The sequence below is a fragment of the Acinonyx jubatus genome, chromosome E4 (assembly GCF_027475565.1).
Source record: "Acinonyx jubatus isolate Ajub_Pintada_27869175 chromosome E4, VMU_Ajub_asm_v1.0, whole genome shotgun sequence".
Classification (NCBI taxonomy): domain Eukaryota; kingdom Metazoa; phylum Chordata; class Mammalia; order Carnivora; family Felidae; genus Acinonyx; species Acinonyx jubatus.
The window spans coordinates 40,620,520-40,644,767 of record NC_069395.1 but is presented as its reverse complement, the minus strand read 5'-3'; the positions used below and the strand labels follow the sequence as shown (position 1 = coordinate 40,644,767).

General features: G+C 36.1%; 1 protein-coding gene across 4 annotated transcripts in view; it reads right to left on the bottom strand.

Moving 5' to 3' along the window:
• The window catches only part of CEP350 (centrosomal protein 350), a 153,726-nt gene that overhangs the window by 111,594 nt on the left and 17,884 nt on the right, over positions 1-24,248 (bottom strand). For 3 of the 4 annotated variants that reach the window (XM_027074431.2, XM_027074434.2, XM_027074433.2), the window contains exons 2-7: positions 17,531-17,616; positions 16,471-16,517; positions 14,129-14,243; positions 13,136-13,295; positions 9,210-9,823; positions 3,623-3,736 (exon numbers count right to left, since the gene is read on the bottom strand). In XM_027074431.2, the coding sequence (XP_026930232.2) occupies positions 3,623-3,736; positions 9,210-9,823; positions 13,136-13,295; positions 14,129-14,243; positions 16,471-16,517; positions 17,531-17,603 (1,123 nt within the window). In that variant the 5' untranslated portion in view covers positions 17,604-17,616. The remainder of the gene's footprint in view (positions 1-3,622; positions 3,737-9,209; positions 9,824-13,135; positions 13,296-14,128; positions 14,244-16,470; positions 16,518-17,530; positions 17,617-24,248) is intronic. The other variant, XM_027074432.2, reaches the window with a different exon arrangement.

Below are 24,248 nucleotides of genomic sequence, written 5' to 3'. Positions count from 1 at the left end.
TGATTCCTACCCACCCATTCGTCCTCTTCCCAGTAAGAAAAATCAGCATAAAGCATGATTCAGGTAGGGGGGAAAAAATCTTCGCTGAGGCTACTTCTGTGACCCATAAGCTACCAATGCCAACTCCTCTTATGGAAAGGTCTAAAGATTACCACTAACTACCCCTACAGTTTGAGTTCTAAGTTTTCATTTTTTGTTTTTCATTTTTGCTTTGTTTTGTTGTTGTGTTGTTTTGCTATTGTTGTTGTTTTCCAGAAAACCCTCGAAAAATTTTCCTCATTTTCACAATTTCACAAACTGGAAGAAGTTACAAAAGTAATGCTTTCCAAGCCAGGGTTGGATCATTTATAGAATCTCACAGGTGAGTACTTTCACAGATTCTTATTTCACTTAAAAATTCCTACATATCTGAGATATTCATGAACTTCCAGAATAAAACTTCATAAAATAATATTCCCAAATATTAACCCTTTTATGGTTATGCTCGTGAAATATGTCAAGCCATTTCACATATAAATTACTACTCACTAATTTTTTTAAATTCCAATCTGGGGAAATAGACTAGCTACACATATAAACTTGAAAACCAACCTCAATTACAGATCTGAAGAAATGTAAACTTTAAAACACATATAGAGCTCTGCACTCTGAACAGAGTGGAAGTGTGAGTCAAAGGTCCTAAAGTAGGAACATACCTGAGAAACAGCAAGCAGGCCAGTGTCCGTGAAATGAACACAGAGTAGAGAGAACCACGGTCAGAGACATAACTGAGGGCCAGATTGTGTGGGGCTTTACGAGTCACTGAAAGAGCTTCAGGTTTTACTTAAGAATGAGATCGAGAGGTTTTTGGAAGTTTTAGGGCAAAGGAGTGATATGATCTAAACTAAATCTTAACAAGCTTACTCTAGCAGTTGTGATGATAACGGGCTTCCTAAAAGGGCAGAAGCAGGAAGACCAATGAGAGGGCTATTGCAATAATCCACACAAGAGACTGATGGTGGCTTGGACCTAGGTAGTAGTGAAATGTAAACTTTAAAATACATATAGAGCTCTGCTCTTTCTCTGGAGAAAGGTGGTGAGGTGGAGAAAGTGGTTATATTTTAGATATATTTTGAACAACATGAAACATAAGGTCTGAGAGAAATAGAGGAGTCAAGGATGACTCAAGATCTGGGGCCTGAAGTAGAAAGATAGAATTAACAGAGATAGAGGGACTACCAAAGGAGTAGGTTTAAGGGGGTATCATGACCCCATTTAGTTAGCTCCATTTTGGATTTATTAAGTTTGAGAAATCCATTATATATCCAAAGGGAGAGATAGAGTTAGCAGTTAGATACAAGTCTGAGTGCAGAGGAAAAGTCTGGGCCAGAGACATAAATTTGGGAATCAACGGCAACAGAAAATATTTGAAGTCCTGAGACTAGACGAGCCTGCCTAGAGTGTACATAAATAAACAGTAGTAGTAGCAGTAGTAGTAAGGGAAGAAAAAGAAAAAAGAGAGAGAGAGGAAGAGAAGAGAAAAGGAAAAAAAAGGATAGACAGACCCAAGTACTGAGCCCTGGGCATGACTATGTTCAGATATCAAGGAGTTAATTAGGTAAAAAAAAAAAAAAATCTGAAAAAGAGTAGCTAGACTCAGGAGGAAAACCAAACACTTAAGGAACCCTAGATGTCAAGTGAAGCGTTTCAAGAAAGAAGTAATCTATCATGTCTAATGTCGCAGGGAGATCAAGATGACAACTGAGAATCAAACACTGGATTTAGCAATGTGGGAGTTACTGATGACCTTGACATTAGCAGTCCACAGAGAAGGCGGAGCAAAACCCAAATAGAAAAGGGTTCAAGAGTGAAAGGGAGGAGAAAAACCGGAGACAATGAGTATAAGGCAACTTTCTGAAGTTGTGCCACAAATAGGAGAGAAACAAGGCAATAACTGAAGAGAGTAGGGCCAAAAGCAGCATTCTTTTATGATGGCTGAGATAACAGCATGTTAGCAAACAGTCTGTTGATGGGCATAACCTTGAGGAGAGGGAAAATTTGATGATGCCAAAGAAAGGAAATAAGGACAAAGTGATGTCTTTAAACTTTTACAAGAGTAAATGGAACCTAAAACACAAGTAGATGGGTCAGTCCTAGCTAGAAGCTAATGGACAGAGTTCAACCACCATGAAAGAGAAGGCAGTCTTACTAGACAGACTTTTTTTTTTAATGTTTAGTTTTAAGAGAGAGAGATAGCATGAGCAGAGGGAGGGGCAGAAAGAGAGGAGGACAGAGGATCCAAAGTGGGCTCTGTGCTCACAGCAGCAAGCCCCACATGGGGCTTGAACTTACAAACGCTGAGATCACGACCTGAGCCAAAGCTGGACGCTCAAACAACTGATCCACCCAGGTGCCCCAACAGACAGACCCTTTTTTTTTTTTTAAGTTTATTTATTTATTTTGAGAGGGACAGAGAAAGCACGAGCAGGGTAGGGGCAGAAAGAGAGGGAGAATTCTAAGCAGGCTCCGCGTGGTCAGCACAGAGCCTGACATGGGGCTCAAAGTCATAAAACCACAAGATCATGACTTGAGCTGAAACCAAGAGTTGGATAACAACCAACTGAGCTACCCAGGCACCCCCAGGCAGACTTCTTAAAGAATTCATTGACATACATCATTCTACTGGTCTGTAAAGATACTGACCTATAGAGGTATATTATTATTATCCCTCTTTTACAGATGAGAAAAACACAAGTAGTATATACATAAGTAATAAGAGGCAGAGCAAGAATTTGAACCCTTGTAAGCTAATTCCAAAATCTTTACTCTTAACAATTACATTATACTCCTTTTCCATCTCAGGAAAAAAAGAAAAAAACCTGAATACACTGTCCCAATAATAATACTAGGAAAACTGGACTGGACACTTAATACCACAAAATATATTAGCAAAATCTCTGTGGGGGCTTAGTAGAAAAATCTCAGGCTGTAGAGTCAGACAGAGTTGGCTTTGAATTTTGGCTTCCATTCTCAACTACTCTATCTATAGATACAAACTTGGGGGAAGTTACTCAGTAAGCCTCCATTTCCACAACTGTAAAACAAAAGTACAGAAGACTACGAATGCATCACCTTACCCCAAATTGCACTAAGCATTCCATAACATTACAGTATCACCTTCCCATTTCCCTCTTCAACCTTCCGTAAATTCCTCCTATTTCCAATTCTCTAAATGTATTCCGTTCCTATAACGTTGATTTTTCTTTCTGCATTTGGCCCTCATGGTAGTATCATCTTATCTGCTGCCTACCAAATTACTGACCATCTCAAAGATCTCAGTCTAGTAGAAGTAAACTTCAACTAGACTCTGCTATGTTTCCTTCAAATCAGACAGGCCTGACTCAGAGAGTCTCTGAGGTTAAAAATAACCTAGTTTCTGTCTCATCAGCCATGTGTGCTAATTTTAATCCTGGAGCAGAGCCTAGACGCTAAGAGAGCCTTATGACTGAAACCACAACTGCTTTGGTATACCATGCAGTTAAAAAGGAAATACCTTTATTTTGGTGACAATTTTAGGTTTAAATATGATGTCAGATAGCATACATGATAAAACATGCAAAATCTAAGAACGCTCCACTCTCACCTGCAAAGTGAAGTGCTAAGTCTCGATACACTTCTCGACTCATGTTTTGAAATTCAGCCTCCTGCCACACTTTCCCATCAGGTGTTCGAATCTTGGTCTCTGAAGGATTGAAGCCTAATATATACCAACAATACAAAACAGTCTTATCAAAGTTGCCTTAGAAATTGAGATATAATTAACATAACCATAAAATTCACTGTTTTAAAGAACACAGTTCAATGGTTTTCAGTATACTCACAAAGTTATGGACCTATCAACACTAACTTCCTGTACCCATTAGCAGCCACTCCTCCATCATGCTATTCCCTGGGAACTACTAACCTCCCTTCCACCTTCATGGATTTGCTCATCCTGGAAGTGTCATATAAATAGAATCCTACAATATGTGTGTGACCTTTTGTGTTTGGCGTCTTTCAATTGACATAATGTTTTCAGTCACCATGTAACATGTATCGAAGCTTTCTTCTTTTTTATTGTTGAATGATATTCCATTGCATGAATATATCAACATTTATTTATATATTTATCAGTTGATAGGTACCTGAACAGTTTCTACTTTTGGGCTAGTATTAACAATGTTGCCATGAACATTCATGGACAAGTTTTTATGTGGACATATGTTTTCAGTTTCCTTGGGTATCATACCTAGGAGTTTGAATTGCTGGGTCATATGGTAACTCCATGTTTAACTTCTAAGGACTGCCAAACCATTTTCTAAAGGAGCTCTACCATTTTACATTCTCACCAGCAATGCATGAGGGTTCCGATTTCTCCACAGCCTCACCAGCACTTGTTATTGTGTTTTTGTTTGTTTCTGTCTTTTTTATTACAGCCATCCTAGTGGTTGTGAATGGTATCTCACTGTGGTTTTGATTTGTGTTTCCCTAAAAACAAATGCTGGTGAGCAGCTTTATACGCTTTTAAAAGAAGGATGCATAATTAGCTACCACATAATGTGCTGACAAATACTGTTGGGAAAAAGTAAGCTTCAGTGAGATGAAGCAATATCCATTTCTTCAAAAGGACTAGAAATGGAGAAGCACTCAATTAAATGATAAAAGAATGTCAATTGTAAATTACGGATTTCAGAGAAAGAACTACTCTTCTCAGGAGTAAGAGAGAGACAACACTACTTCTTCCTCTGAAGACAGGCATTAATTGCTACCATCTGGCTGATTTTGCCTATGGCTGAACAAACCGACAAGCTGCTATCTACACAAGCAAAATGCACCCAAGGTGTAGAAAACAGGTCTTTAAAACATACTTGTTCAATCTTGCAACAAACATTACACATGTGCTATTTCCTAGGGATTAACAGTCTGATTTCCTACTTCGAATTTATCTTGGAAGGCTATTTTAAAAAATCATAAAAATGATGAATATGGACGATAACTGGAGTAGTATAAAGATTTCTATTTTCAGATGGTCTCAACTTATCAAAGAATTGGCACCCCATAAATGTTTGTAAAATTAAATCAATATAAAGAACAGACTGGAGTCAAAAACTGATAAAAGCACTCTAGAAGTGTTAAATAAAATGCACTGGTAAACTAATTGCATGTCTAATAGAAATGAATCTATTCAGCTTTTAGCACAAGAACAGAAGTTTAATTTCACCTGACATTTGTGGCAAGGGGCATGCAATTATGCCTATGCAACAAAAAATTTGTAAACGTAGTCTCCAGGCTATTGCAAGCTACAGTTTGTAATAAGAAAGTGTGGCAATCCCATGCAAATCTCTCGCTCTCTCAACTTTTCACCACCATCGTCCCCACCCCATCTCTCTGCATTCAACTCCATCATTTTTTCTCCTCTCCTCTTCAGGAAACATTTATCTCCATGGGAGCCTTTCATTATATCTGCATTTTTATTTATAAGTTAAGTTTAAGAAGCTTTCAATATCTACACCAGTTCCCTTTTCTGTCCCCCAATTTTACAGTAGTCCCCCCTTATCCGCTGTTTCACTTTCTGCAGTTTCCATTACACACTGTCAACCATGGCCCAGGATCAGATGATCAGAAGGCCAATAGTAGCCTCATGCTACGTCACAGTGCCTATGTCATTCATTTCATCTCATCACACAGGGATTTTATCATCTCACAGCATCACAAGAAGAAGGGTGAGTGAGGACAGTACAATAAGATTTTGAGAGGGGTGTCTGGGTGGCTCAGTTAGTTAAGCATCCGACTCTAGATTCTGTCTCAGGTCATGATCTAACAGTTCGTGAGTTTGAGCCATGCATCGGGCTCTGCATTGCCAGTATGGAGCCTGCTTGGGATTCTCCCTCTCCCTCTCTCTGCCCCTCCCTAGCTTACAGTAAGTAAATTAACTTAAAAAAAAATTTTTTTTAACTTAAAGGAAAACTTAAAAAAAATTTAAAGATTTTGAGAGACCACATTCGCTTAACTTTTATTACAGTGTACTGTTATAATTGTTCTAGTTATTTTCGTTAATGTTACTGTATCTGATTTATAAATTAAACTTTATCATAGGTATGTATGTATGTATGTATAGGGAAAAAATAATATTTATAGGGTTTGGCACTATACAGTTTGAGACATTCATTGGGAGGCTTGGAACGTATCGCCTGAGGATGGGGGGACTACTGTATTTCTATTCTTTGTTCCCTTTTTTCATTACTAGTTGAATTTATTGACTAGAATAAAAAAGCTACTGTGCACTTATGCTCAAGACAGTGTACTAGGCTCTGAAATAAAATAAGGATGATCAATATAAGGTCTTAAACTTCATGGGCATTTACACCAGGGAGAAAAATGTATGCAAACAACTAAGTATAAGACAAAAATCACATAAACACTGCTTGTGTTCACTACTTTTAAATTGAAATTTTAAAGCAGAATCATAGAACACTTTTCGTGTCTTTAAATTTAAAAAAAAAAAAAAAACCAGGGGCACCTGGGTGGCTCAGTCATTTAAGTGTCCGACTCTTGATTTCAGCTCAGGTCATAACCTCACAGTTTTTGAGTTTGAGCCCCGCCATCAGGCTCTGCACTGACAGTGTGGAGCCTGCTTGGGATACTGTCTCTCCTCTCGCTCTCTGCCCCTCCTCCACTCACTCTGTGTATCTCTCTCAAAATAAGTATATAAACGTTAAATAAATGAATGAATGAATGAATGAATGAATGAATAACATAAAAAACATAAATGGAAAACCAAGGTTTAGAATGGGTTTAGTATACTAACAACTGCATAAAAAGAGAAAGAAAATAATTAAACACACACATACTATTTATGTACGCAAAAATTATCTGGAAGAATATACGAACTGTTAACACAAGTAATAACCTGAAAGGGGACCAGGGAGCTGCAGAACAAGAGATTTTCCTGGTACATCCTTTTCATCTTTTGAATTGTGAACCAAGTGAATTTATTACGTATTTGAACAAATGAAAGTAAAATGTCACTTTAGAATATAGTATGTTACGATCCTGTTCATTTACATTGGCAAAAAGTTGACAAGAATAGTTTTTCAGTGTTGGGAAAAATAAATCCATTGCTCAGGACGTTGGAAACCATATTCTGTTATAATTTCACAAATGTATGCTATAGTTCATAAATTAGCCCCCAAAAGTTCTATTTATAAATTTTTTTTAAGTAGGCTTCACTCCCAGCAGGGAGCCCAACGTGGGGCTCAAACCCACAACCCCAAGACAAGATTCAAGCCTAGATCAAGAGTCAGATGCTTAACTGACTGAGCCACCCAGGTGTCCCTATAAAACATTTTAATATGAAAACTAACAGGTTAAAAAATTACTAAATAAAAGGTAAGTGCGAAATCCAATCACCAACTCAGAGGAAGTTAAGATTTTAAGATTTTCACTCAGGTTCGTTCGGGTTGCGTTTGTTTTGTTCCGTCCTATTTTTAATTTTTAGATTTTTGTAAATTATTAAATAAAATATGGATTTAGGTTGATCATCTTAGCTTTGCCTTACTGGAATAACTTTTGGAATTTCAGAACTTTGATTTCTAGAATAAACACACCTTAAATGTACAATCTTTATTTAATGGATCTGACATTAATATAGCAAAAGTTTAGGATAATCACTATCTCACAACCAATAAGAACATTTGCTATTTGCTCTGTCAACGGTGTGGACAATTACTACATTGTACACAAATGACTAGAAGGATATGAAATAATTTAATTAATAATACAGTAGACGAATCCTGAATAACAAAACAAGTTTTCAGTATTCTAAAGGGAACTGCTCACAAGTTTATCACAAATTAGCAAGGATAAAATGCAAATTATCCACCTTTTATCTAATTCACAATTAATTATCATTATCAAAATATAATAAGCAACACAAAATAAAACTGATAATTGCTCTGGGGCACCTAGATGACTCAGTTGGTTGAGTGTCCGACTTAGGCTCAGGTCGTGATCTCACAGTTCGTGGGTTCAAGCCCCGCGACGGACTCTGTGCTGACAGCTCAGAGCCTGCTTCGGATTCTGTGTCTCCCTCTCTCTCTGCCCATCCCCACCTGCTCTCTGTCTCTCATTCTCTCTTTCTCTCAAAAATAAATAATAAACATTAAAAAAATAAAAAAATAATAAAACCGATAATTGCTCTAACCGCACAAATAAAATTCATTCTGGAGAAGAAGACCTTAGGACTACAAAAAAACTGCAAAGCTGGTCAGAGAAAAGTTAGACTTGGTAGACAAATACAAAACAAAATTAACTATAGCAAAAACTGTCCTAGTTTGTTAATAACTTAAAATTAACAGAAAAAATGAATCTTGACAATTTTTGATCTTCATACACTTATCTAGAAAAACTGAACTTTGACAGAAGAAAGGCTATGGTAGCAGAAGTTTTAATGACAAAAATCTAACACAGACTGATCTGATCAATGAATCAACTCTTTAATTAAAAACTTTACATGAATAACTCTGTGAAAATAAGTTCAGGAACATAAAAATACAATCTCCTTAAAACCACCATATATAAAAACTTGAGTTGGCTACAAAGCAGAAATTCTCTTAGAAAAGGATTTTCTCAATGAAAATCTATCTATGTTGGTATAAATCTGATTTAAATATTTGTTTTCTCAAACATGGGGTGGGGGTGGGGGGAAATCCCTTGCTGTCAAGAGCTTCAAATAACAGGATCAAAATATCAGTGCCAAAATATTCTGTAACCAACTGTAACTGGAATTAACTCAATTATAATTTTAAATATTTACTTTTGAAAGAACTCCTAATAACAATCCAAATACAATGGTGGAATAAGAGTAAAATTCTGGCAGTTCTCTAAAAACGACACTAATTCGTATTTTCTCTTTTTTTCAATTTATTAACTATTCAGATGGGGTTCTTCATCTCCTGAGGGACTTGTTAAAAAATCTAATTCTGGACTCTATACCGAGAAATTCTGATTTAGATCCAGTGTAGCATCCAGGAATCTGTATTTTTAACCTGCACCTTGAATTAATTTCTTAAGCATTTGATTTGAGAATCACACCCTGTTCTAAAGATGACCTTCTCTATTCAAATGCACCCTAGGGAGAAAGGGGGACAAGAAGGCAGGAAGAGAGAAAGATACAAAGACTGACTACAAACCTTTATATGTTGGAGCAGGTGGTGCTGTTGCCACTTTCCTGACTTTTGCTGTCACTGAGTTATCAACATTAACAACCATTACTGGATGGTCAATATGACCCAGATTCTGGCCCCGGCCATTTGTTTCTTCTGAGTGTTCCCACTGTTTCCTAATTCGCTCCTTGAGTTTTTCCAGTTTGACATCATGTTGTCGCTGCTTTAAAATATCTAATCTTTGGGAATTACAAGTACTCGTAGAGGACGGAGAAGAGTCCGTTATCCGTAACACTTTTGGATCAACATCATGGCCCATGTTACTTACAGAAGCCTTCTCATTTCCTTTTGCTCTACTAGGCTTTTCTTCCTCAGTCCTCACAGGACCTGCCATCTTAATCAAACATTCAGAATTTTGCAACGCATCAATTGCTGGTCGATCATTTAAAAACCTAACCACTGTATCATTGATGACAGATGATTGGGAGCTCTCAAAATCACAGCAATGTATGTTCCGTTCTTCTCGATTGCAGATCCTCCGGTTCCCACTCTCAGGCTTTTCTTCATTAACATCCACACAATATACATGCTTTGACTCTAGATGGCTAGGACTTATATTGGAAGGTGTGCCATGGATTTCCCTATTATTAAAAAATAATAAGCTTTAAATAAAGAGCACAAAAAACAAACTGAAACCAAACTGAAAGAATTCTATTATTAGAGATTTTTTTTAAAATCTAGAAATTCCAGTAGGTTAAAAAACAAAATGCTCATCACTAACATTAAGATTCAATGCTCAGTGCCCCCTCTATCAAGTTAGATAGCAAATAATCTAAATCATAATGCGCATATGTAAAATAAGAAACATGCAAAACATGGAGAGATTTCCTTAAGAACTCCAGAAAATAGGATTACAATCTGACTTTAGAAATTCACTTGATACTTATTACCAAAATATGCATTTTACTCCTCTATGAAATCTTAAGTACGGGAAAAAAGTTCTCAAATTCTGTGTTTGTAACTTCTAAATAATGTACCAAATTAACAAATAGATGGGGAGTACAAATAAAGTGGAGGTATAATAAATATTTTCCTTCAAATAAATGTAGTTAAGTAAAGTTAAACCTCTCTAAACCATAGATCACTTTTTTTGGTAGCTTCAAACTCTGTATAGCACATCTGGAAATTGTGGAGTAAGCAAAGGCAACTAGGCATAGCCAAAGTACGTATCACAAAGCCCATAGTCTTTATTCATAAAAACATTAACAAAAGTCTTCCTCCAGAGATTATTTTTATTTTATACATCATTCTAATAAGTTATATTTTAGAAACAGAAGTAGTTTATTAAAAGCGAAGTTAATGAAGACAAGCCTCAGCAGTAACAACAGCACATGATTTATGAAAAAATAGCCAACAAAATTATAAAATTTGGATCTGCAATGTCTCAAAGAGTAGACATTAGCCACATGTAGCTACTGAGCCCTTGAAATATGGTTAGCCCCAATGGGAGATGTGCTACAATGTAAATTACATACCAGATTCTAAAGACTCAGGATGACAACAGAAAAAGAATGTAAAACATCTTCATGTGTCTGTGTATGTGACTAGTAAAACTGTTTAAATTGTACGTATGGCTCACATTACTGGTTCTATTATACAGCACGGATCTAGATGTTTCGTGGAAAGGCACAAAACTCTAAATATCGCAAAAATTCTTAAAGCCATAACTCTGTTGCAGTATAATATGGTAATTATATCTATTGTCAGTCTATGAGTATATGCATTTTTCTAAGGAGATAGTCTGCAGCTTTCATCAAATTCTCACTGGAATCCATGACCCAAAAAACATCAGACCCCGTTCTGAGTGGTTGATTATTAAACAAGATGGGGACTGAGAAATGACTCATGTAGCTTCCCTTCCACTAGAGATCAAGACTAAATTCAGTTATTTGCACTACCTTTACCAGACCAGAACAATTCATAGTTAGAAGGATTTAGGTATAAAATTAGCAAATGTAAAGAATAAAAGAAAGCATAAAACGGTAGTTTGCATATCATGTCACAATCTTAAAAAGGGAAGGACAGTTGATCTTCCCTCCCCACCAGAAAAAGAAAATCGTATTTTTAGTTTTCATTCACTCATTCATTAAATATTTACTGAATACATAGAAGGGTGTTTATTGTACAATTCTTTCAACTTTTCTGTAAATATAAAAATTTTCATAATAAATGTTAGGGAAAAATATTTATGGAATACTTAGTAAATGATAGGCATTAAGCTGATGTTCTGAGAATAAGACAGATTTACAGCCTTACATAACTAATGTAATGGTTAGATATGGAATCAAAATATAAAGCAACACGAAAATATATATACAACAGAAGAAGTTATATTGTATTATTAGAGCATACAGGAAGAGCTAAATAGGCTGTGGGAATGGAATAGGATAGAAACACATCTGGCAATGTTTCAGATACAAGGTGCCAAAACCGAAGTTTTGACTGATGAATGGAGTCAGCCAGGTGAAGGACATTCTATTCACAGCTTCCCTATAGGTACTTTTTCTTATTTTAAAAGATACATAATTTATAAAATTTTAAATATCAAGTAGTATTCTTTTCTTTTCAAGTAGTATTCTTTGCAGGAAGAGTATTAGAATATGAATAAAGAGTAATTTAGTTTCAATTCCGATAGTGATTATTTTTCTAGGCAAGTTGTTTTTGTGTGGTTAAAGATTTCTCAACTCCGATTATTTTCCACATTTTTCTTTCTCCTTTTACTAAACTATGAACTTTTACACAGATTAATTCCCTGGCCTTCTCCTCTATATTTTCTTCACCATTTTTATCGCTTCAACACTAGTGACAACTCACAAATTTACATTCCCAGCCCTCTTTCCACACACATTCCTACCCAAATTTTCAAATGCCTACTGAATATTTTCACTTAGATATTTCAAAACTGCATCAAATCAAATATTGATGTTATACTGATATGAACTCATGATCTACCTCTATCTCTCAAATTCTTTATCTCAAATTTAAGAGCACAAACATATACCCAGTAGTATCTAGCACCATCATGAAACTCCTTGATTTACTGGTTGACATTTTACAACACTAAAAATGTTAATGAAACAAAGAATATAAGGCCCAGTGTTTATCACCTATTACTATTTTTTATATTAAGAGCATTAATACTTTCATTAGTAAAATATTCCTCAAATATAGAATTCTCTAATTTTATCTACTGAAATCCTAAATTATCAGCTAACAAAAAAACACATTTTATATTATCCATTCTATCAAAATTCATACATCAATCCTGAACATCTGACAATAAGTTGCTGAAAGGAGCCACTGGCAACAAATTAAAATAAGAAACCAATTCACATTCTCAGTAGGAAAGAAATTTCAGGTAATTGATAGAAGAAGAAGGAGAAGAAGAAGGGGGAAGGGGGAAGGGGGAAGGGGGAAGGGGGAAGGGGAAGGGGAAGGGGAAGGGGGAAGGGGAAGGGGAAGGGAAGGAGAAGAAGAACAAGAGGAAGAAGAAGAAGAACAAGAGGAAGAAGAAGAGGAAGGAGGAGAAGGGGAAAAAGAAGGAGAAAACTAAGCTATACAAAGTTCATTATGCAGAACACTTAATCTGAGATATTAATGAAGAAAAAAAAAAAAGCCACACTTCCAGAGACTGAATAATCTGTCTGAAGGAAACATATATTACAATGGTGGTAGCCTGGAGTCACTACTTCTTCCTCCCAAATATTTAATCTGTGAAAGAGTAGAAAGTCAATATTTCATCATATACAAGACTTTTGCTCTACATTTTTGGGAAATGAAAAAGGTAATAATACTAGAGCCACAGTGCTATGAAAAACTCAGAAAATAAACCATAATCTTAATGTAAATATTACAAGCTAATCCTAGTTGATAATTTACTGTTAAACACTAACCTGTAAGAAACCAAAGGTTCACGAAACTCCACGCGGTTATTTTTCCTTATGTTACTCTCCAGGGTGGTAACTCTGAGAGGGCTGCGAGATTTCTCTTTTCGTGATTTTGAAGATTTGGAGGTTGGAGCATTAACCCAAGAGTCATCCAGGAATCTACCATCTGAAGGAAAAGAAAGTCTGTAAGAACATATGATATAATCTACGATTGCCTCTGAATTTGGGTAGTGTTTATGAAAATAAGTATCTATTATTTCTGGCATCTCTAGTTGGATATCATATACGTGTACAGAAAACATTCAAATTAAACTATTACAAACCACTCAATCTATAGAGGAAAAAACTGCATTCTGAACAAAAAAAATGCAAAACAGATTCTACATACAAAATTCCTTTTGGTCAAAGGCTCTCACTCAAACAAGGAATTATCGAATATAATCCAACAGACTCACAGGTTTAAAAAAAAAATCACAGTTTTAATGGAAAGTACTAACCTCCAGGTTCTAGTCCACTAATTAAGTAAGAAACCACACAAGTACATATATGAAAGGTAACCAGAGAAAGTAATGGCATTGTGTCAATTTACCTATGAGATACATAATTCCAATTATGATTTAACCCCCTAAACAATACGTAAATCTTATTAAATCGACTAAATCTCAAAGTGATATATCTGTGAATTTAAAATACAGACATAATCCCAAAGACTTAAAATCAAATTCTTATCACGAAAAACAAATGAAAAGTCACTGTCAAAGGTGATGCAATGATGCTAAAGTCCCTCATCAAAAGATAGTGAAAGCACCATCAGTAGTCACTGAATATGAAGCTGCTTCATAACTACTCAGCACCGAAGACAAAACACCTAAATGTTGATGAGGTATGGTCTTGGACAAAAGAGCAAGCAAATATACCAGACTATAGAAGGAAATTAAATTGAAAGAAAACATCAAAAATGTAATACATCTGTAATTCTGGAAGCAACAACACACATACCTTTTCTACTTATTTTTCTGGTAGCACTTGCAGAAGATTTCTTGGTATCCATGACAGAATCAAACACAGCTGTACTTGTAGGGACAACTTCTAATTTGTTTTCAATGTGTCTCAGCTAAAGTTCAAACACCATCACAACAAATAGGTTAATTCTGTATATAAATCAGCTACTACTGATTTACACAGTCACAAATTATATTGTCCGACACCTTTCTCTAAAGTAGGAAAAATTCAGGACTGCCTTTTTGTAGTATTAGCTTTTTCATTGTTTGTTACTTCAGCTATAGTAACAAGTAGTACAATGCTGCCCACATTTGGACAAGAAAATCAGAAAGATTCTGAAGAGGGGAACCTGGGTGGCTCAGTCAGTTGAGCACCCGACTCTTGGTTTCAGCTCAGGTCATGGTCTCAGTTTGTGAGATCGAACCCCTTGTGGGGATTTTGTGCTGACAGCACGGAGCCTGCTTGGGATTCTCTCTCTCCCTCTCTCTTTCTGCCTCTCCCCCAGTTCCTTCTTTCTCTATCTCTCTCAAAAATAAATACACATATTTTAAAATTTTTTAAAAAAGATACTGAAGAATATCAAAGAGTTTCTATTTGTTTTGTTGACCTTTTTTTTATTATTTTTCGAAACAGTACATTTTCTAACATTGTATGTTGCACATCATCGTTATATAGCCTGTGCAATTTACAGGCAAAAATTAGAAAAGAACAACTCAGATGGACTCAAATTTTAGAACTGTTCAAACAGCTACAACTTTTTAAGTCTCTGTCTATAAAATAAGTTTCACAATAAAAACAAAATTCACGAGATAGAACTCAGGTTTCCATACACTTTACAGAAGTCAACTTCTGGTATAACCACCAATGTTCTCAATGATTTAAAAACCATTTTCCCCTAATTATATGCTTACAGGAGAAAGCTTGTAAAGCACAGAAAAGGTATAAAAAAATGAAATTAAAACCATCAAAATTCCACCACACAGAGATAAACACTGTGTAAAATTCTGATTTATCTTCATTCAGATTTTTGTGGTACAATGTACTCACAAAACTGGAATAATCATTGATATTCTGTTATCAGGCTTTTTCTCCCATTTATATTATAAGCCCCCTGTCATCCTTGAAAGTTATTTTTAGGGGCACTTGGAGGACTCAGTCGGTTAAGCACCCAACTCTTGGTTTCAGCTCAGGTCATGCTCTCATGGTTTGTGGATTCAAGCCCCACATCGGCTGCTGTGCTGACAGTGCGGAGCCTGCTCGGGATTCTCTCTCTGCCCCTCCTCTGCTTGCACACACTCACACTCTCTCTCTCAAAAATAAATAAACTTAAAAAAAAGTTATTTTTAAAAACACAATAGTTTTGAAAAACGACAACTGACAGTTCAGCTCTAAATTAGGTTAAGTTAAACTGGGGATAAAAACTATTCCTACATTGTAGATATATAATGCTCATATGGAAGAGAGAGAATATATATAATGCTTCATTTGACCCTACATTATGACCAAATCTAGGTTATAGTACCTTTTTCGATGCATTTTCAAACCAGTTCTGAAGATGAGGGTACAGAAAATACCATATTCACACAGTAAAAAATAAGTGACTCAAATTCAGGTAGGATACAAAAGAAAACAAAGAAAGGACAGATTAGGAGAGTAATTTTCCTGGACAGCAAATGAAAAAAGAAAAAGGAAAAAGGCTCCCTTTGAAGGGACTATGCACCACTTGTCAAATTTGGGTTCCTAAACTGCAGACAACTGGACAGAACACAAATGAAAACAGGTTGCCTATAGACATTCTTCAACACTACTGACAGAAAACAGCCTGCTATTGCCACAAAAGAGGCAACTCACAGTCCATTAAAGAAGCTGTGTAAATGGTGAGTCACCAAATTCTACTCCTAAAACCAATACTACACTATACGTTAACCAAATAGAATTTAAATAAAAATTTGTTCCTTTCATTTCCTCTCTGACTCTGAGCCTTCTACATAGACATAGCCCTATACTCCAAAATTCATTTTGTTTTATATCTTCATTTCAACATACCAGATGAACAAATTTATTAAAGGAGAACAAATAGCACAAATTATTTTAGTATTTTATATGCCATAGTGTTAATGTTCCTGACACCTAAAATAGTGTCTTGATTATCCCTTTATTATTTAATAGCTGTCATTAATGTTCATTTTGTAATATATGGTACTTAATTTCCAACCAAAATCTTTGACTTTATTTTCCTATCACAAAAGCACTATAGAAAAAAAAATGTAATCTATCCAATCATAACAGGAAATCAATTTTAAACCAGAAAGAAATAAATGGAAGCTATAATTACTTACAGCAGCCTTGGTCTGAGAAAGTGCATTCCACGATGTGGTTATATCTGCTAGGAAACAGTGATATTTACTGAATCAGAATCTCTGAAAAAGTCTTCAAAATCTGCATTTTAATAAGCTTCTAAATGCACTTGATTTTGAGGACCATTTTATTAGGCAGAACTATTCCTCAGCAACTGCTTTATTATATTGAACCAAAACATGGTTCTTTTCCCATCCTATAACGCCAAGTTTCCTAGTTTATGTTTTACAGTTGTATTAGACATTGATCCTATTAGTTCTTGGGACAGCTGGACCAACACCCCCACCTGCAGCTCCATCAGACGTCCCCAATAATAAGCAGTATCCTCAATTTGCCCCAATGACCTGCACACATACAAAGTTTTATATTGTGATATATTTCACATTATGATGCTGAAAAGATTAGAAAAGTACTCCAGACTTAAATCTACCAACAGAAACAAAGGCAAAATCTAGTCTTTCAGATAATAGCCCTACAAACATAAGGCCACATAGTTCCTTGAGTCATCCTTCTCTAGGAAATTTCATTTCTGCCAAATGTTCCTTATGTGACATGATTTCCAGATCCCTCACAAACCCAATAATCTTCCTTCAGATGTACTCTAGCTTATCAATGTACCTCAAAATATATCATGCCCTAAAGTTACCCCCAATGCATCATTTAAAAAAAAAAAAAAAGAGTTCAGTGAGACTTTTCCTTTTCTTATCTGTGCACTACAGAGGCCTAAGACTATATTAGGACCTATATTATACCACTTATTGACATTACCAGAATTTTTCAGAATTTCTAAGAAACTGTGTAAAACTAATTTTGCATGCACTGCTTCTTTTTTAAAAAGAATGTTTTCCTTTATAAAAGTTTACCATAGGACACCTTTGAAGGTGAGATCCCTTGGATGTTTAAAAGAAATTTCATTTAAAAATTTATCTACCTTTTACAAACCAAAGGATACATGTAGTTTTCATTTACTGATTAGCCCAGAGTTTTATACACACGACCTAAACAAGGCATTAAGTTCAATTTAAAGGAAACAGATCATACCTTGGACAGTATCCTTGCTTTGAGAGTTCCTTGGATTTGGTAAAGGCACCTCTTTTGATTTGCTGCTCTTCATCCTGCCAATTTACCTGCAATCATACCACCAGCATTCATTGAACATCAATACTATCACATTAGCAAAGGGAAATGCTATCATTTATCTTAACGTTCATGAAAGTCAGCAAGGGATTTTGTCAACTCTAAGTTACCTTCATGCCCTGTTAAGAGTCCCTGATAATCTGATAACTTTATTTTTCTTTGGAAAACTAAACCATTAAAAAGTCTATCGTGACTACCTCACACCAACTAGGATGGCAATATCAAAATGCCAACAAAACAAATACTAAGTGTTGATGCGGAGAAACTGGAACTCTTGTGGCCTGTTTGTGGGAATGTCAAATAATATAGCCTCTGTGGAAAACAGTATGGCAGTTCCTCAAAAAATTAACAATAGAGGGGTGCCTGGGTGGCTCAGTCAGTTAAGCATCTGACTCTTGATTTCAGCTCAGGTCATCACCTCACAATTTTTGAGTTTAAGCCCGGTGTTGGGCTCCACAAAGAGCCTGCTTGGGATTCTCCCTCTTCCTCTCTCTGCCCCTCCCCTGCTCACGTGCTTGCTCGCTCTCTCGTTCTCTCTCTCTCTCTCTCTCCCCCTCTTAAAATAAACTTTAAAAGGGGTGCCTGTGTGGCTCAGTCGGTTAAGCGGCCGACTTCGGCTCAGGTCACGATCTCGCGGTCCGTGAGTTCGAGCCCCGCGTCGGGTTCTGTGCTGACAGCTCAGAGCCTGGAGCCTGTTTCGGATTCTGTGTCTCCCTCTCTCTCTGCCCCTCCCCTGTTCATGCTCTGTCTCTCTCTGTCTCAAAAATAAACGTTAAAAAAAAATTTTTTTTTAAATAAACTTTAAAAAAAAAAAGAAAGAGGACAATTTTGGAATACCTGAGTGGCTCTGCCAGTTAAGCATCTGACTCTTGATCTCAGAGTCATGTGTTCAAACCCCATGTTAGGCTCCACATTGGGTGTGAAGCCTACTTAAAAAAAAAAAAAAAAAAAAAAACGGGGCAGGACGGAGCCTGGGTGGCTTAGTCGGTTAAGCATCTGACTTCGGCTCAGGTCATCATCTCATGGTTTGTGAGTCTGAGCCCCTCATCGGGCTCTGTACTGACAGCTCAGAGCCTGGAGCCTGCTTAGGATTCTGTGTCTCCCTCTCTCTCTGCCCCTTGCCCACTCACACTCTCTCTCTCAAAAATGAATAAACATTACAAAAAAATTTTAAAAGGGAGGGCAACTTTGACATATTCTATAGTAGAGATGAACTTTGAGTACATCAGCTAAGTGAAATGGGCCAGTTACAAAGAAGAATACTGTATGATTCCACTCATATAAGGTACCTATAGTAGTCAAAATCATAGGGACAAAAAGTAAAACAGTGGTTACCAGAAGCCAGGGAAGGGGGGAACATGGAGCTATTGTTTAATGGGTATAGAATTTCAGTTTTGCAAGATGGAAGAAGTTTTGGACATGGATGGTGATGATGCACAATGCTATAAATGTATTTAATATTACTAAATTATACACTAAAAATGGTTAAGATGGTACATTTTATATTATGTATTTTAATGTTTGTTTGTTTGTTTATTTATTTTGAGAGAGAGAGACAGGGCTCAAGTCAGGTAGGACCAGATGGAGAGGGAGACACAGAATCTGAAGCAGGCTCCCAGCTCTGAACTGTCAGCACAGAGCACGACACAGGGCTTGAACTCATGAGCCATGAGATCAAAACCTGAGCCAAAGACCGACTGAGCCACCCAGGTACACCTATATTATCTATTTTAGCACAATAAAAAATACTGAAAGAAAAAAATTATATCATGACTCAAAGAGAAAGATCACGATCTGCTTATGCTGACTAAACAGCTTGATAATAGTCATATTTTCTTATCAATATAGTAGAATTATTTTGTGGGGCACCTGGGTGGCTCAGGTCATGATCTCGCAGTTTGTGAGTTCAAGCCCACCTCGGGCTCTGTACTGACAGCTCAGGGCCTGGAGCCCATTTCTCATCCTCTGTCCCCCTCTCTCTCTCTGCCCCTTCCCCATTTGCACTCTCTCTCTCCAAAGAGATAAATAAAACATTAAAAAAAATAAAAATAAATAAAAATAAAAATAAATGGGTGGCTCAGCCGGTTACACATCTGACTTCGGCTCAGGCCATGATCTCATGGTTCCTGGGTTCAAACCCTACATCGGGCTCTGTGCTAACAGCTCAGAGCCAGCAGCCTGCTTTGGATTCTGTGTTTCCCTTTCTCTCTGCCCATCCCCTGCTTGCGCTCTGTCTCTCTCTCAAAAATAAATAAAACATTAGAAAATAATAATAAAATAAAATAATAAAACTAAAAATAGAAAACAGGTAGAAAAACTAAAATTAACACATATGCAAGTAGTTTAAAATTTTTCCAACCATAAAAACTCCCATCAGAGATGCCTATGTAGTTCAAAACATTAACTCACTTTACTTTCCTTCTCATAAAGATACTTAACCAACTGCATGGCTCAGTCGGTTAGCGTCCAACTTAGGCTCAGGTCATGATCTCATAGTTCTTGGGTTCTAGCCCCAGGTCAGGCTCTGTGCTGACAGCTCAGAGCCTGGAGCCTGCTTCGGATTCTGTGTCTCCCTCTCTCTCTGCCCCTCCCCACTCATGCTCTGTCTCTGTCTCTCAAAAATAAATAAAAACATTTTAAAAAGTTTTAATAAAATAAAATGATAACAAACCTGAGTTATTGTATATTAGTAAATAATATGTCAACAATTTGACAAAAGTTTTCTTTGGGCAGACTTCTCTTTTCTTTAAAACTAAAATAAATGCTTAAATACACAATGATCATCCATTTTCCAATGAGAAGGGAGAATAGATTAAATAATCAAAACTGCATTTATGTCCATCATCTCTATGTTTAAGGGCTAATGCTGATAGGCTGAGACAAGGTAGATAAATAAAATGAAAAGCATTTAAATCTACTCCCAAATAAAAACCTTCATAAGAGTTACTCATCTTCAAATGCAAAGGACTAAATGTTTCGAGTGTGACATTTATGTAAAATTTCATCTTGTAAAGAAATGCTAGTATATTCACCATTTAACAATGAGAATGAACTAATTACAACAACATGTAACAAGATAGTTGAACATCACCAACATGTTAAGTGAAGAATGCCAGAAACAAGAGTACGTGTTGTATAATTCCATTTTATAAAGTATCAAACTTTATAAAATTTTTTTTTTAAAGGGGTGGGGAGAGCCTGGGTGGCTCAGTCGGTTGAGCGTCTGACTTCAGCTCAGGTCATGATCTCCCAGCTTGTGAGTTCGAGCCCTGCATCAGGCTCTGTGCTGGCAGCTCAGAGCCTGGAGTCTGCTTCGGATTTTGTGTCCCTCTCTCTCTCTGCTCCTTCCCTGCTCATGCTCTCTCTCTCTCAAGACTAAATAAAACATTAAAAAAACTTTTTTTAAAGTATCAAACTTCTATGGTGTTAAAAAAACAGTGGTTATGTAGGTTTGGGCAGGGGGGTGATGACGGGAACTAGAGCAAGGAACAGCTTTTGAGGTACTGATAATATTGTTTATTGATATGGGTGCTGATTACACGCACGTATTCTGTTTAAAGGATTTCCATCAAGCTGTGCACTTACATTCTTTTTCAATGTATATTACACATCAAAAAGTATTTTCAGATAACATGCCTAGTTGAGGTTTATAATTACAGTTTTAATTCAGTTCTATATGTCTAGTCTCATGAATGTCAGTTTTTCAATAATCCACCCTTCAAAATCCCTGGTTATCCCATACCAGTAAGTGGATGTTATTAATAGAATCTATTTAAGTAGGTCTGTTCTTTCTGTAAGAATATATATGTAAAATATCACCATTTTTTTATAAAGATAGAAAAAAATGAGGAAAAAGTACAATGAAAAAAACCTTCATAGAAAGGAGAGAATCTAATCTATCAAAACTCTTACTATCTTTAAAGTATAAATCTCAATCCGCAAAATGCCTTTTCCAATTATTTTAAGGTTACCAAGTCAAACAGATCAAACTTATTCAAGATGTTTTATTGGGCAGTAATGAAACTAACCTTCTCAGTTCAATGAACATGGCTTTATTCTACAGCCATATGGAAATTTTGGAATTATTTACTGAACACTTGTGTATTCTCTTTTGCCTACTTAATCTGTCAAGAATTAAGAATTAAGGTAAGTAAAAATGTACTGTAACTTTTTGTTTCCTCTTCATATTTCTATAAACTAATGTTTATATAGCTTGATATGATTATTTAGTGCTTAGGTTATTAGGAGAAGTAAGTTATTATAGATAAAATATGTTACATATATTGCTTAAAAAAAGAGGAGTGCCTGGGTGGCTCAGTCAGTTAAGCTTCCGAATTCAGCTCAGGTCATGATCTCACACAGTTCGTCAGTTCGAGCCCCGTGTCGGGTTCTGTGCTGACAGCTTGGAGCCTGGAGCCTGCTTCGGATTCTGTGTCTCCCTCTCCCTCTGCCCCTCCCCCACTTGTGCTCTGTCACTCTTACAAAAATAAATAAACATTCAAGAGAGAGAGAGAGAAAATACAGAAAATTTCAATGACAATTTCTATGACAATTCTTTTGAGAGAGAGTTATCTCTGGTCACCAGAAAACACTTTTTTCAATCCATTGATAAAATTTAGGCTTTGTTCTTCAAATTCATTTTCTTATAAACAATCCTTCGACTAAAAAGTCCATACTTTCTAAAGTCTAAAAAATCATTTTTTCCTGACCCACAAGTTAGTTTTTATGAAGATAAAACAGGAAAAATAATTAAAACTAAGTATATACATATATATGTGTATGTATATAATCTGTATAACACAATTTTCCAGTAAGGTATTATAACACTATCACATTGGGTTTTTAAGCTTTCATCTTGAAATACTCACTACTCTTGGAATCAGTAAAACACATCTGTCCTATTTTCCTTATCTTCTTGATTTTTTTTTCCCCTTAACTGATGGCTTTTCTACTTTTGCCCAATTCATCAATGGTAACATTTCAAAAGGTTCCCTTCATAAGTCTCTTCTTTCCTAGCTCCTTCTTCCCAGGCAATCTCACACATTTTCATAGTTTCAACCACTTCCTAAATGTCATATTTCTGTCCTAGGTCTTTGTCTGAACTCTAGACCCAAGTTTTCAGTCTATTAGACAGGCCACCTCCAAATCCCACTGGAATTTCAAATTTATCAAGTTCAGAACCAAATTCATTATTGTTGATCTTCAAAGTAGTTTCTTCTTTTTCTCATAGCAAATGGGGTTGTCATGCATCCAGTTAATCCTTGACATGTCTGCCTCTCCTTCACCATCATTTACTGAGTTACCAAGTCAATACTATCTTTTAAGACATTTCTGTTATGATATATAAAATATGCCTCCATAAAGCTGATGAAAAAACTTAAGATATTTCTAACTTCTCTCTCCCTCTCTCTCTCTTCCCCTTGCCTCTGTTCAGAGAATTATCTTTAGCCCAAATTATGGTAAAAGCTTCCTAAATTATTCTGTTCCTAACCTATTCTCTATACTGCAACCACAATTATCTTTCTAAAAAAAGAACCTAGCAACTCTGCTTCTAAAGCTCTTCAATGACTATTACCTATGGGATAAAATTCCAGATTCCTTAGCATGATAAACTTAATTTATAGTCTTAGCCTCTTTGCTATCTTCACTGTACACCAACTGTTCCTGTCAAAAAGTCATATCTAGAATGCATTCTCTAAACATCCAGAAATTTCTTTACCTCCACATCTTATTTCCTAAATTTTTGGGGGCAGTAATATCCTTCAAGTCCAATGTTAATGTCATCTAGTACAAATCTTTCCCCAACTGTTCCTTAACAGAACTATTACTACTTCATCTATTTCCGCAATAGCACTCTGTTAACTTTTTAGAGCCCTTATCATTGCACGCGCGCACACACACACACACACTTCATTCATTCATTCATTCATTCAATGAACATTCCTTAAGCACTTAATGCTCACAATCTAGTGAAGGCACACATATAAACAAATAGTATACAATATGCTAAATTATATAATAAAGTTACAAATAGCATGTGTATCAGTCTCTCCACAAGGTTGTATGGATTTTAAGGACTACGTCTTCTTATTTACCTTCCTATCAACAGAGACCGTCCATGAACAAAAAAGCAAATGGCAATGTTGAAAGCTGTTATGATCTCAACTTAAACAGAAAATAATAGAGGGATCAAAGGCAAGGCTTCCAGTGAAAGGACAAACAGGGAAGGGAGGGGGGGTAAATCAATAGCAGTAACAATAAACATGATCATAGAAGAAGAAGAGATGGTTTAAAAAGCCAGGCTGGAAAACACTTAAGAAAGAAAGAGGAACACAATTAAAATACATCACTAGGCTAGTAAGCTGGGAACAAAAGAGAGAACAAGGGAGTGAAATTCATATACTATTTTGCAAGTAGCCTATAAGAATAACTGGTAAAATAAACTACAAACCACATACACAAAAAGCATAATTGACCTTGCTGATAACAGTGTCAAGAAGAGGGCTACAGGTGACCATATAATAAACTAAATGTATGATGCCATGGAAATAATGGGAGTCATTTGATAAAAGCATACCATCATTAATGTGCAATGAATCAGATGGCTGGAGCAAAAGATAAT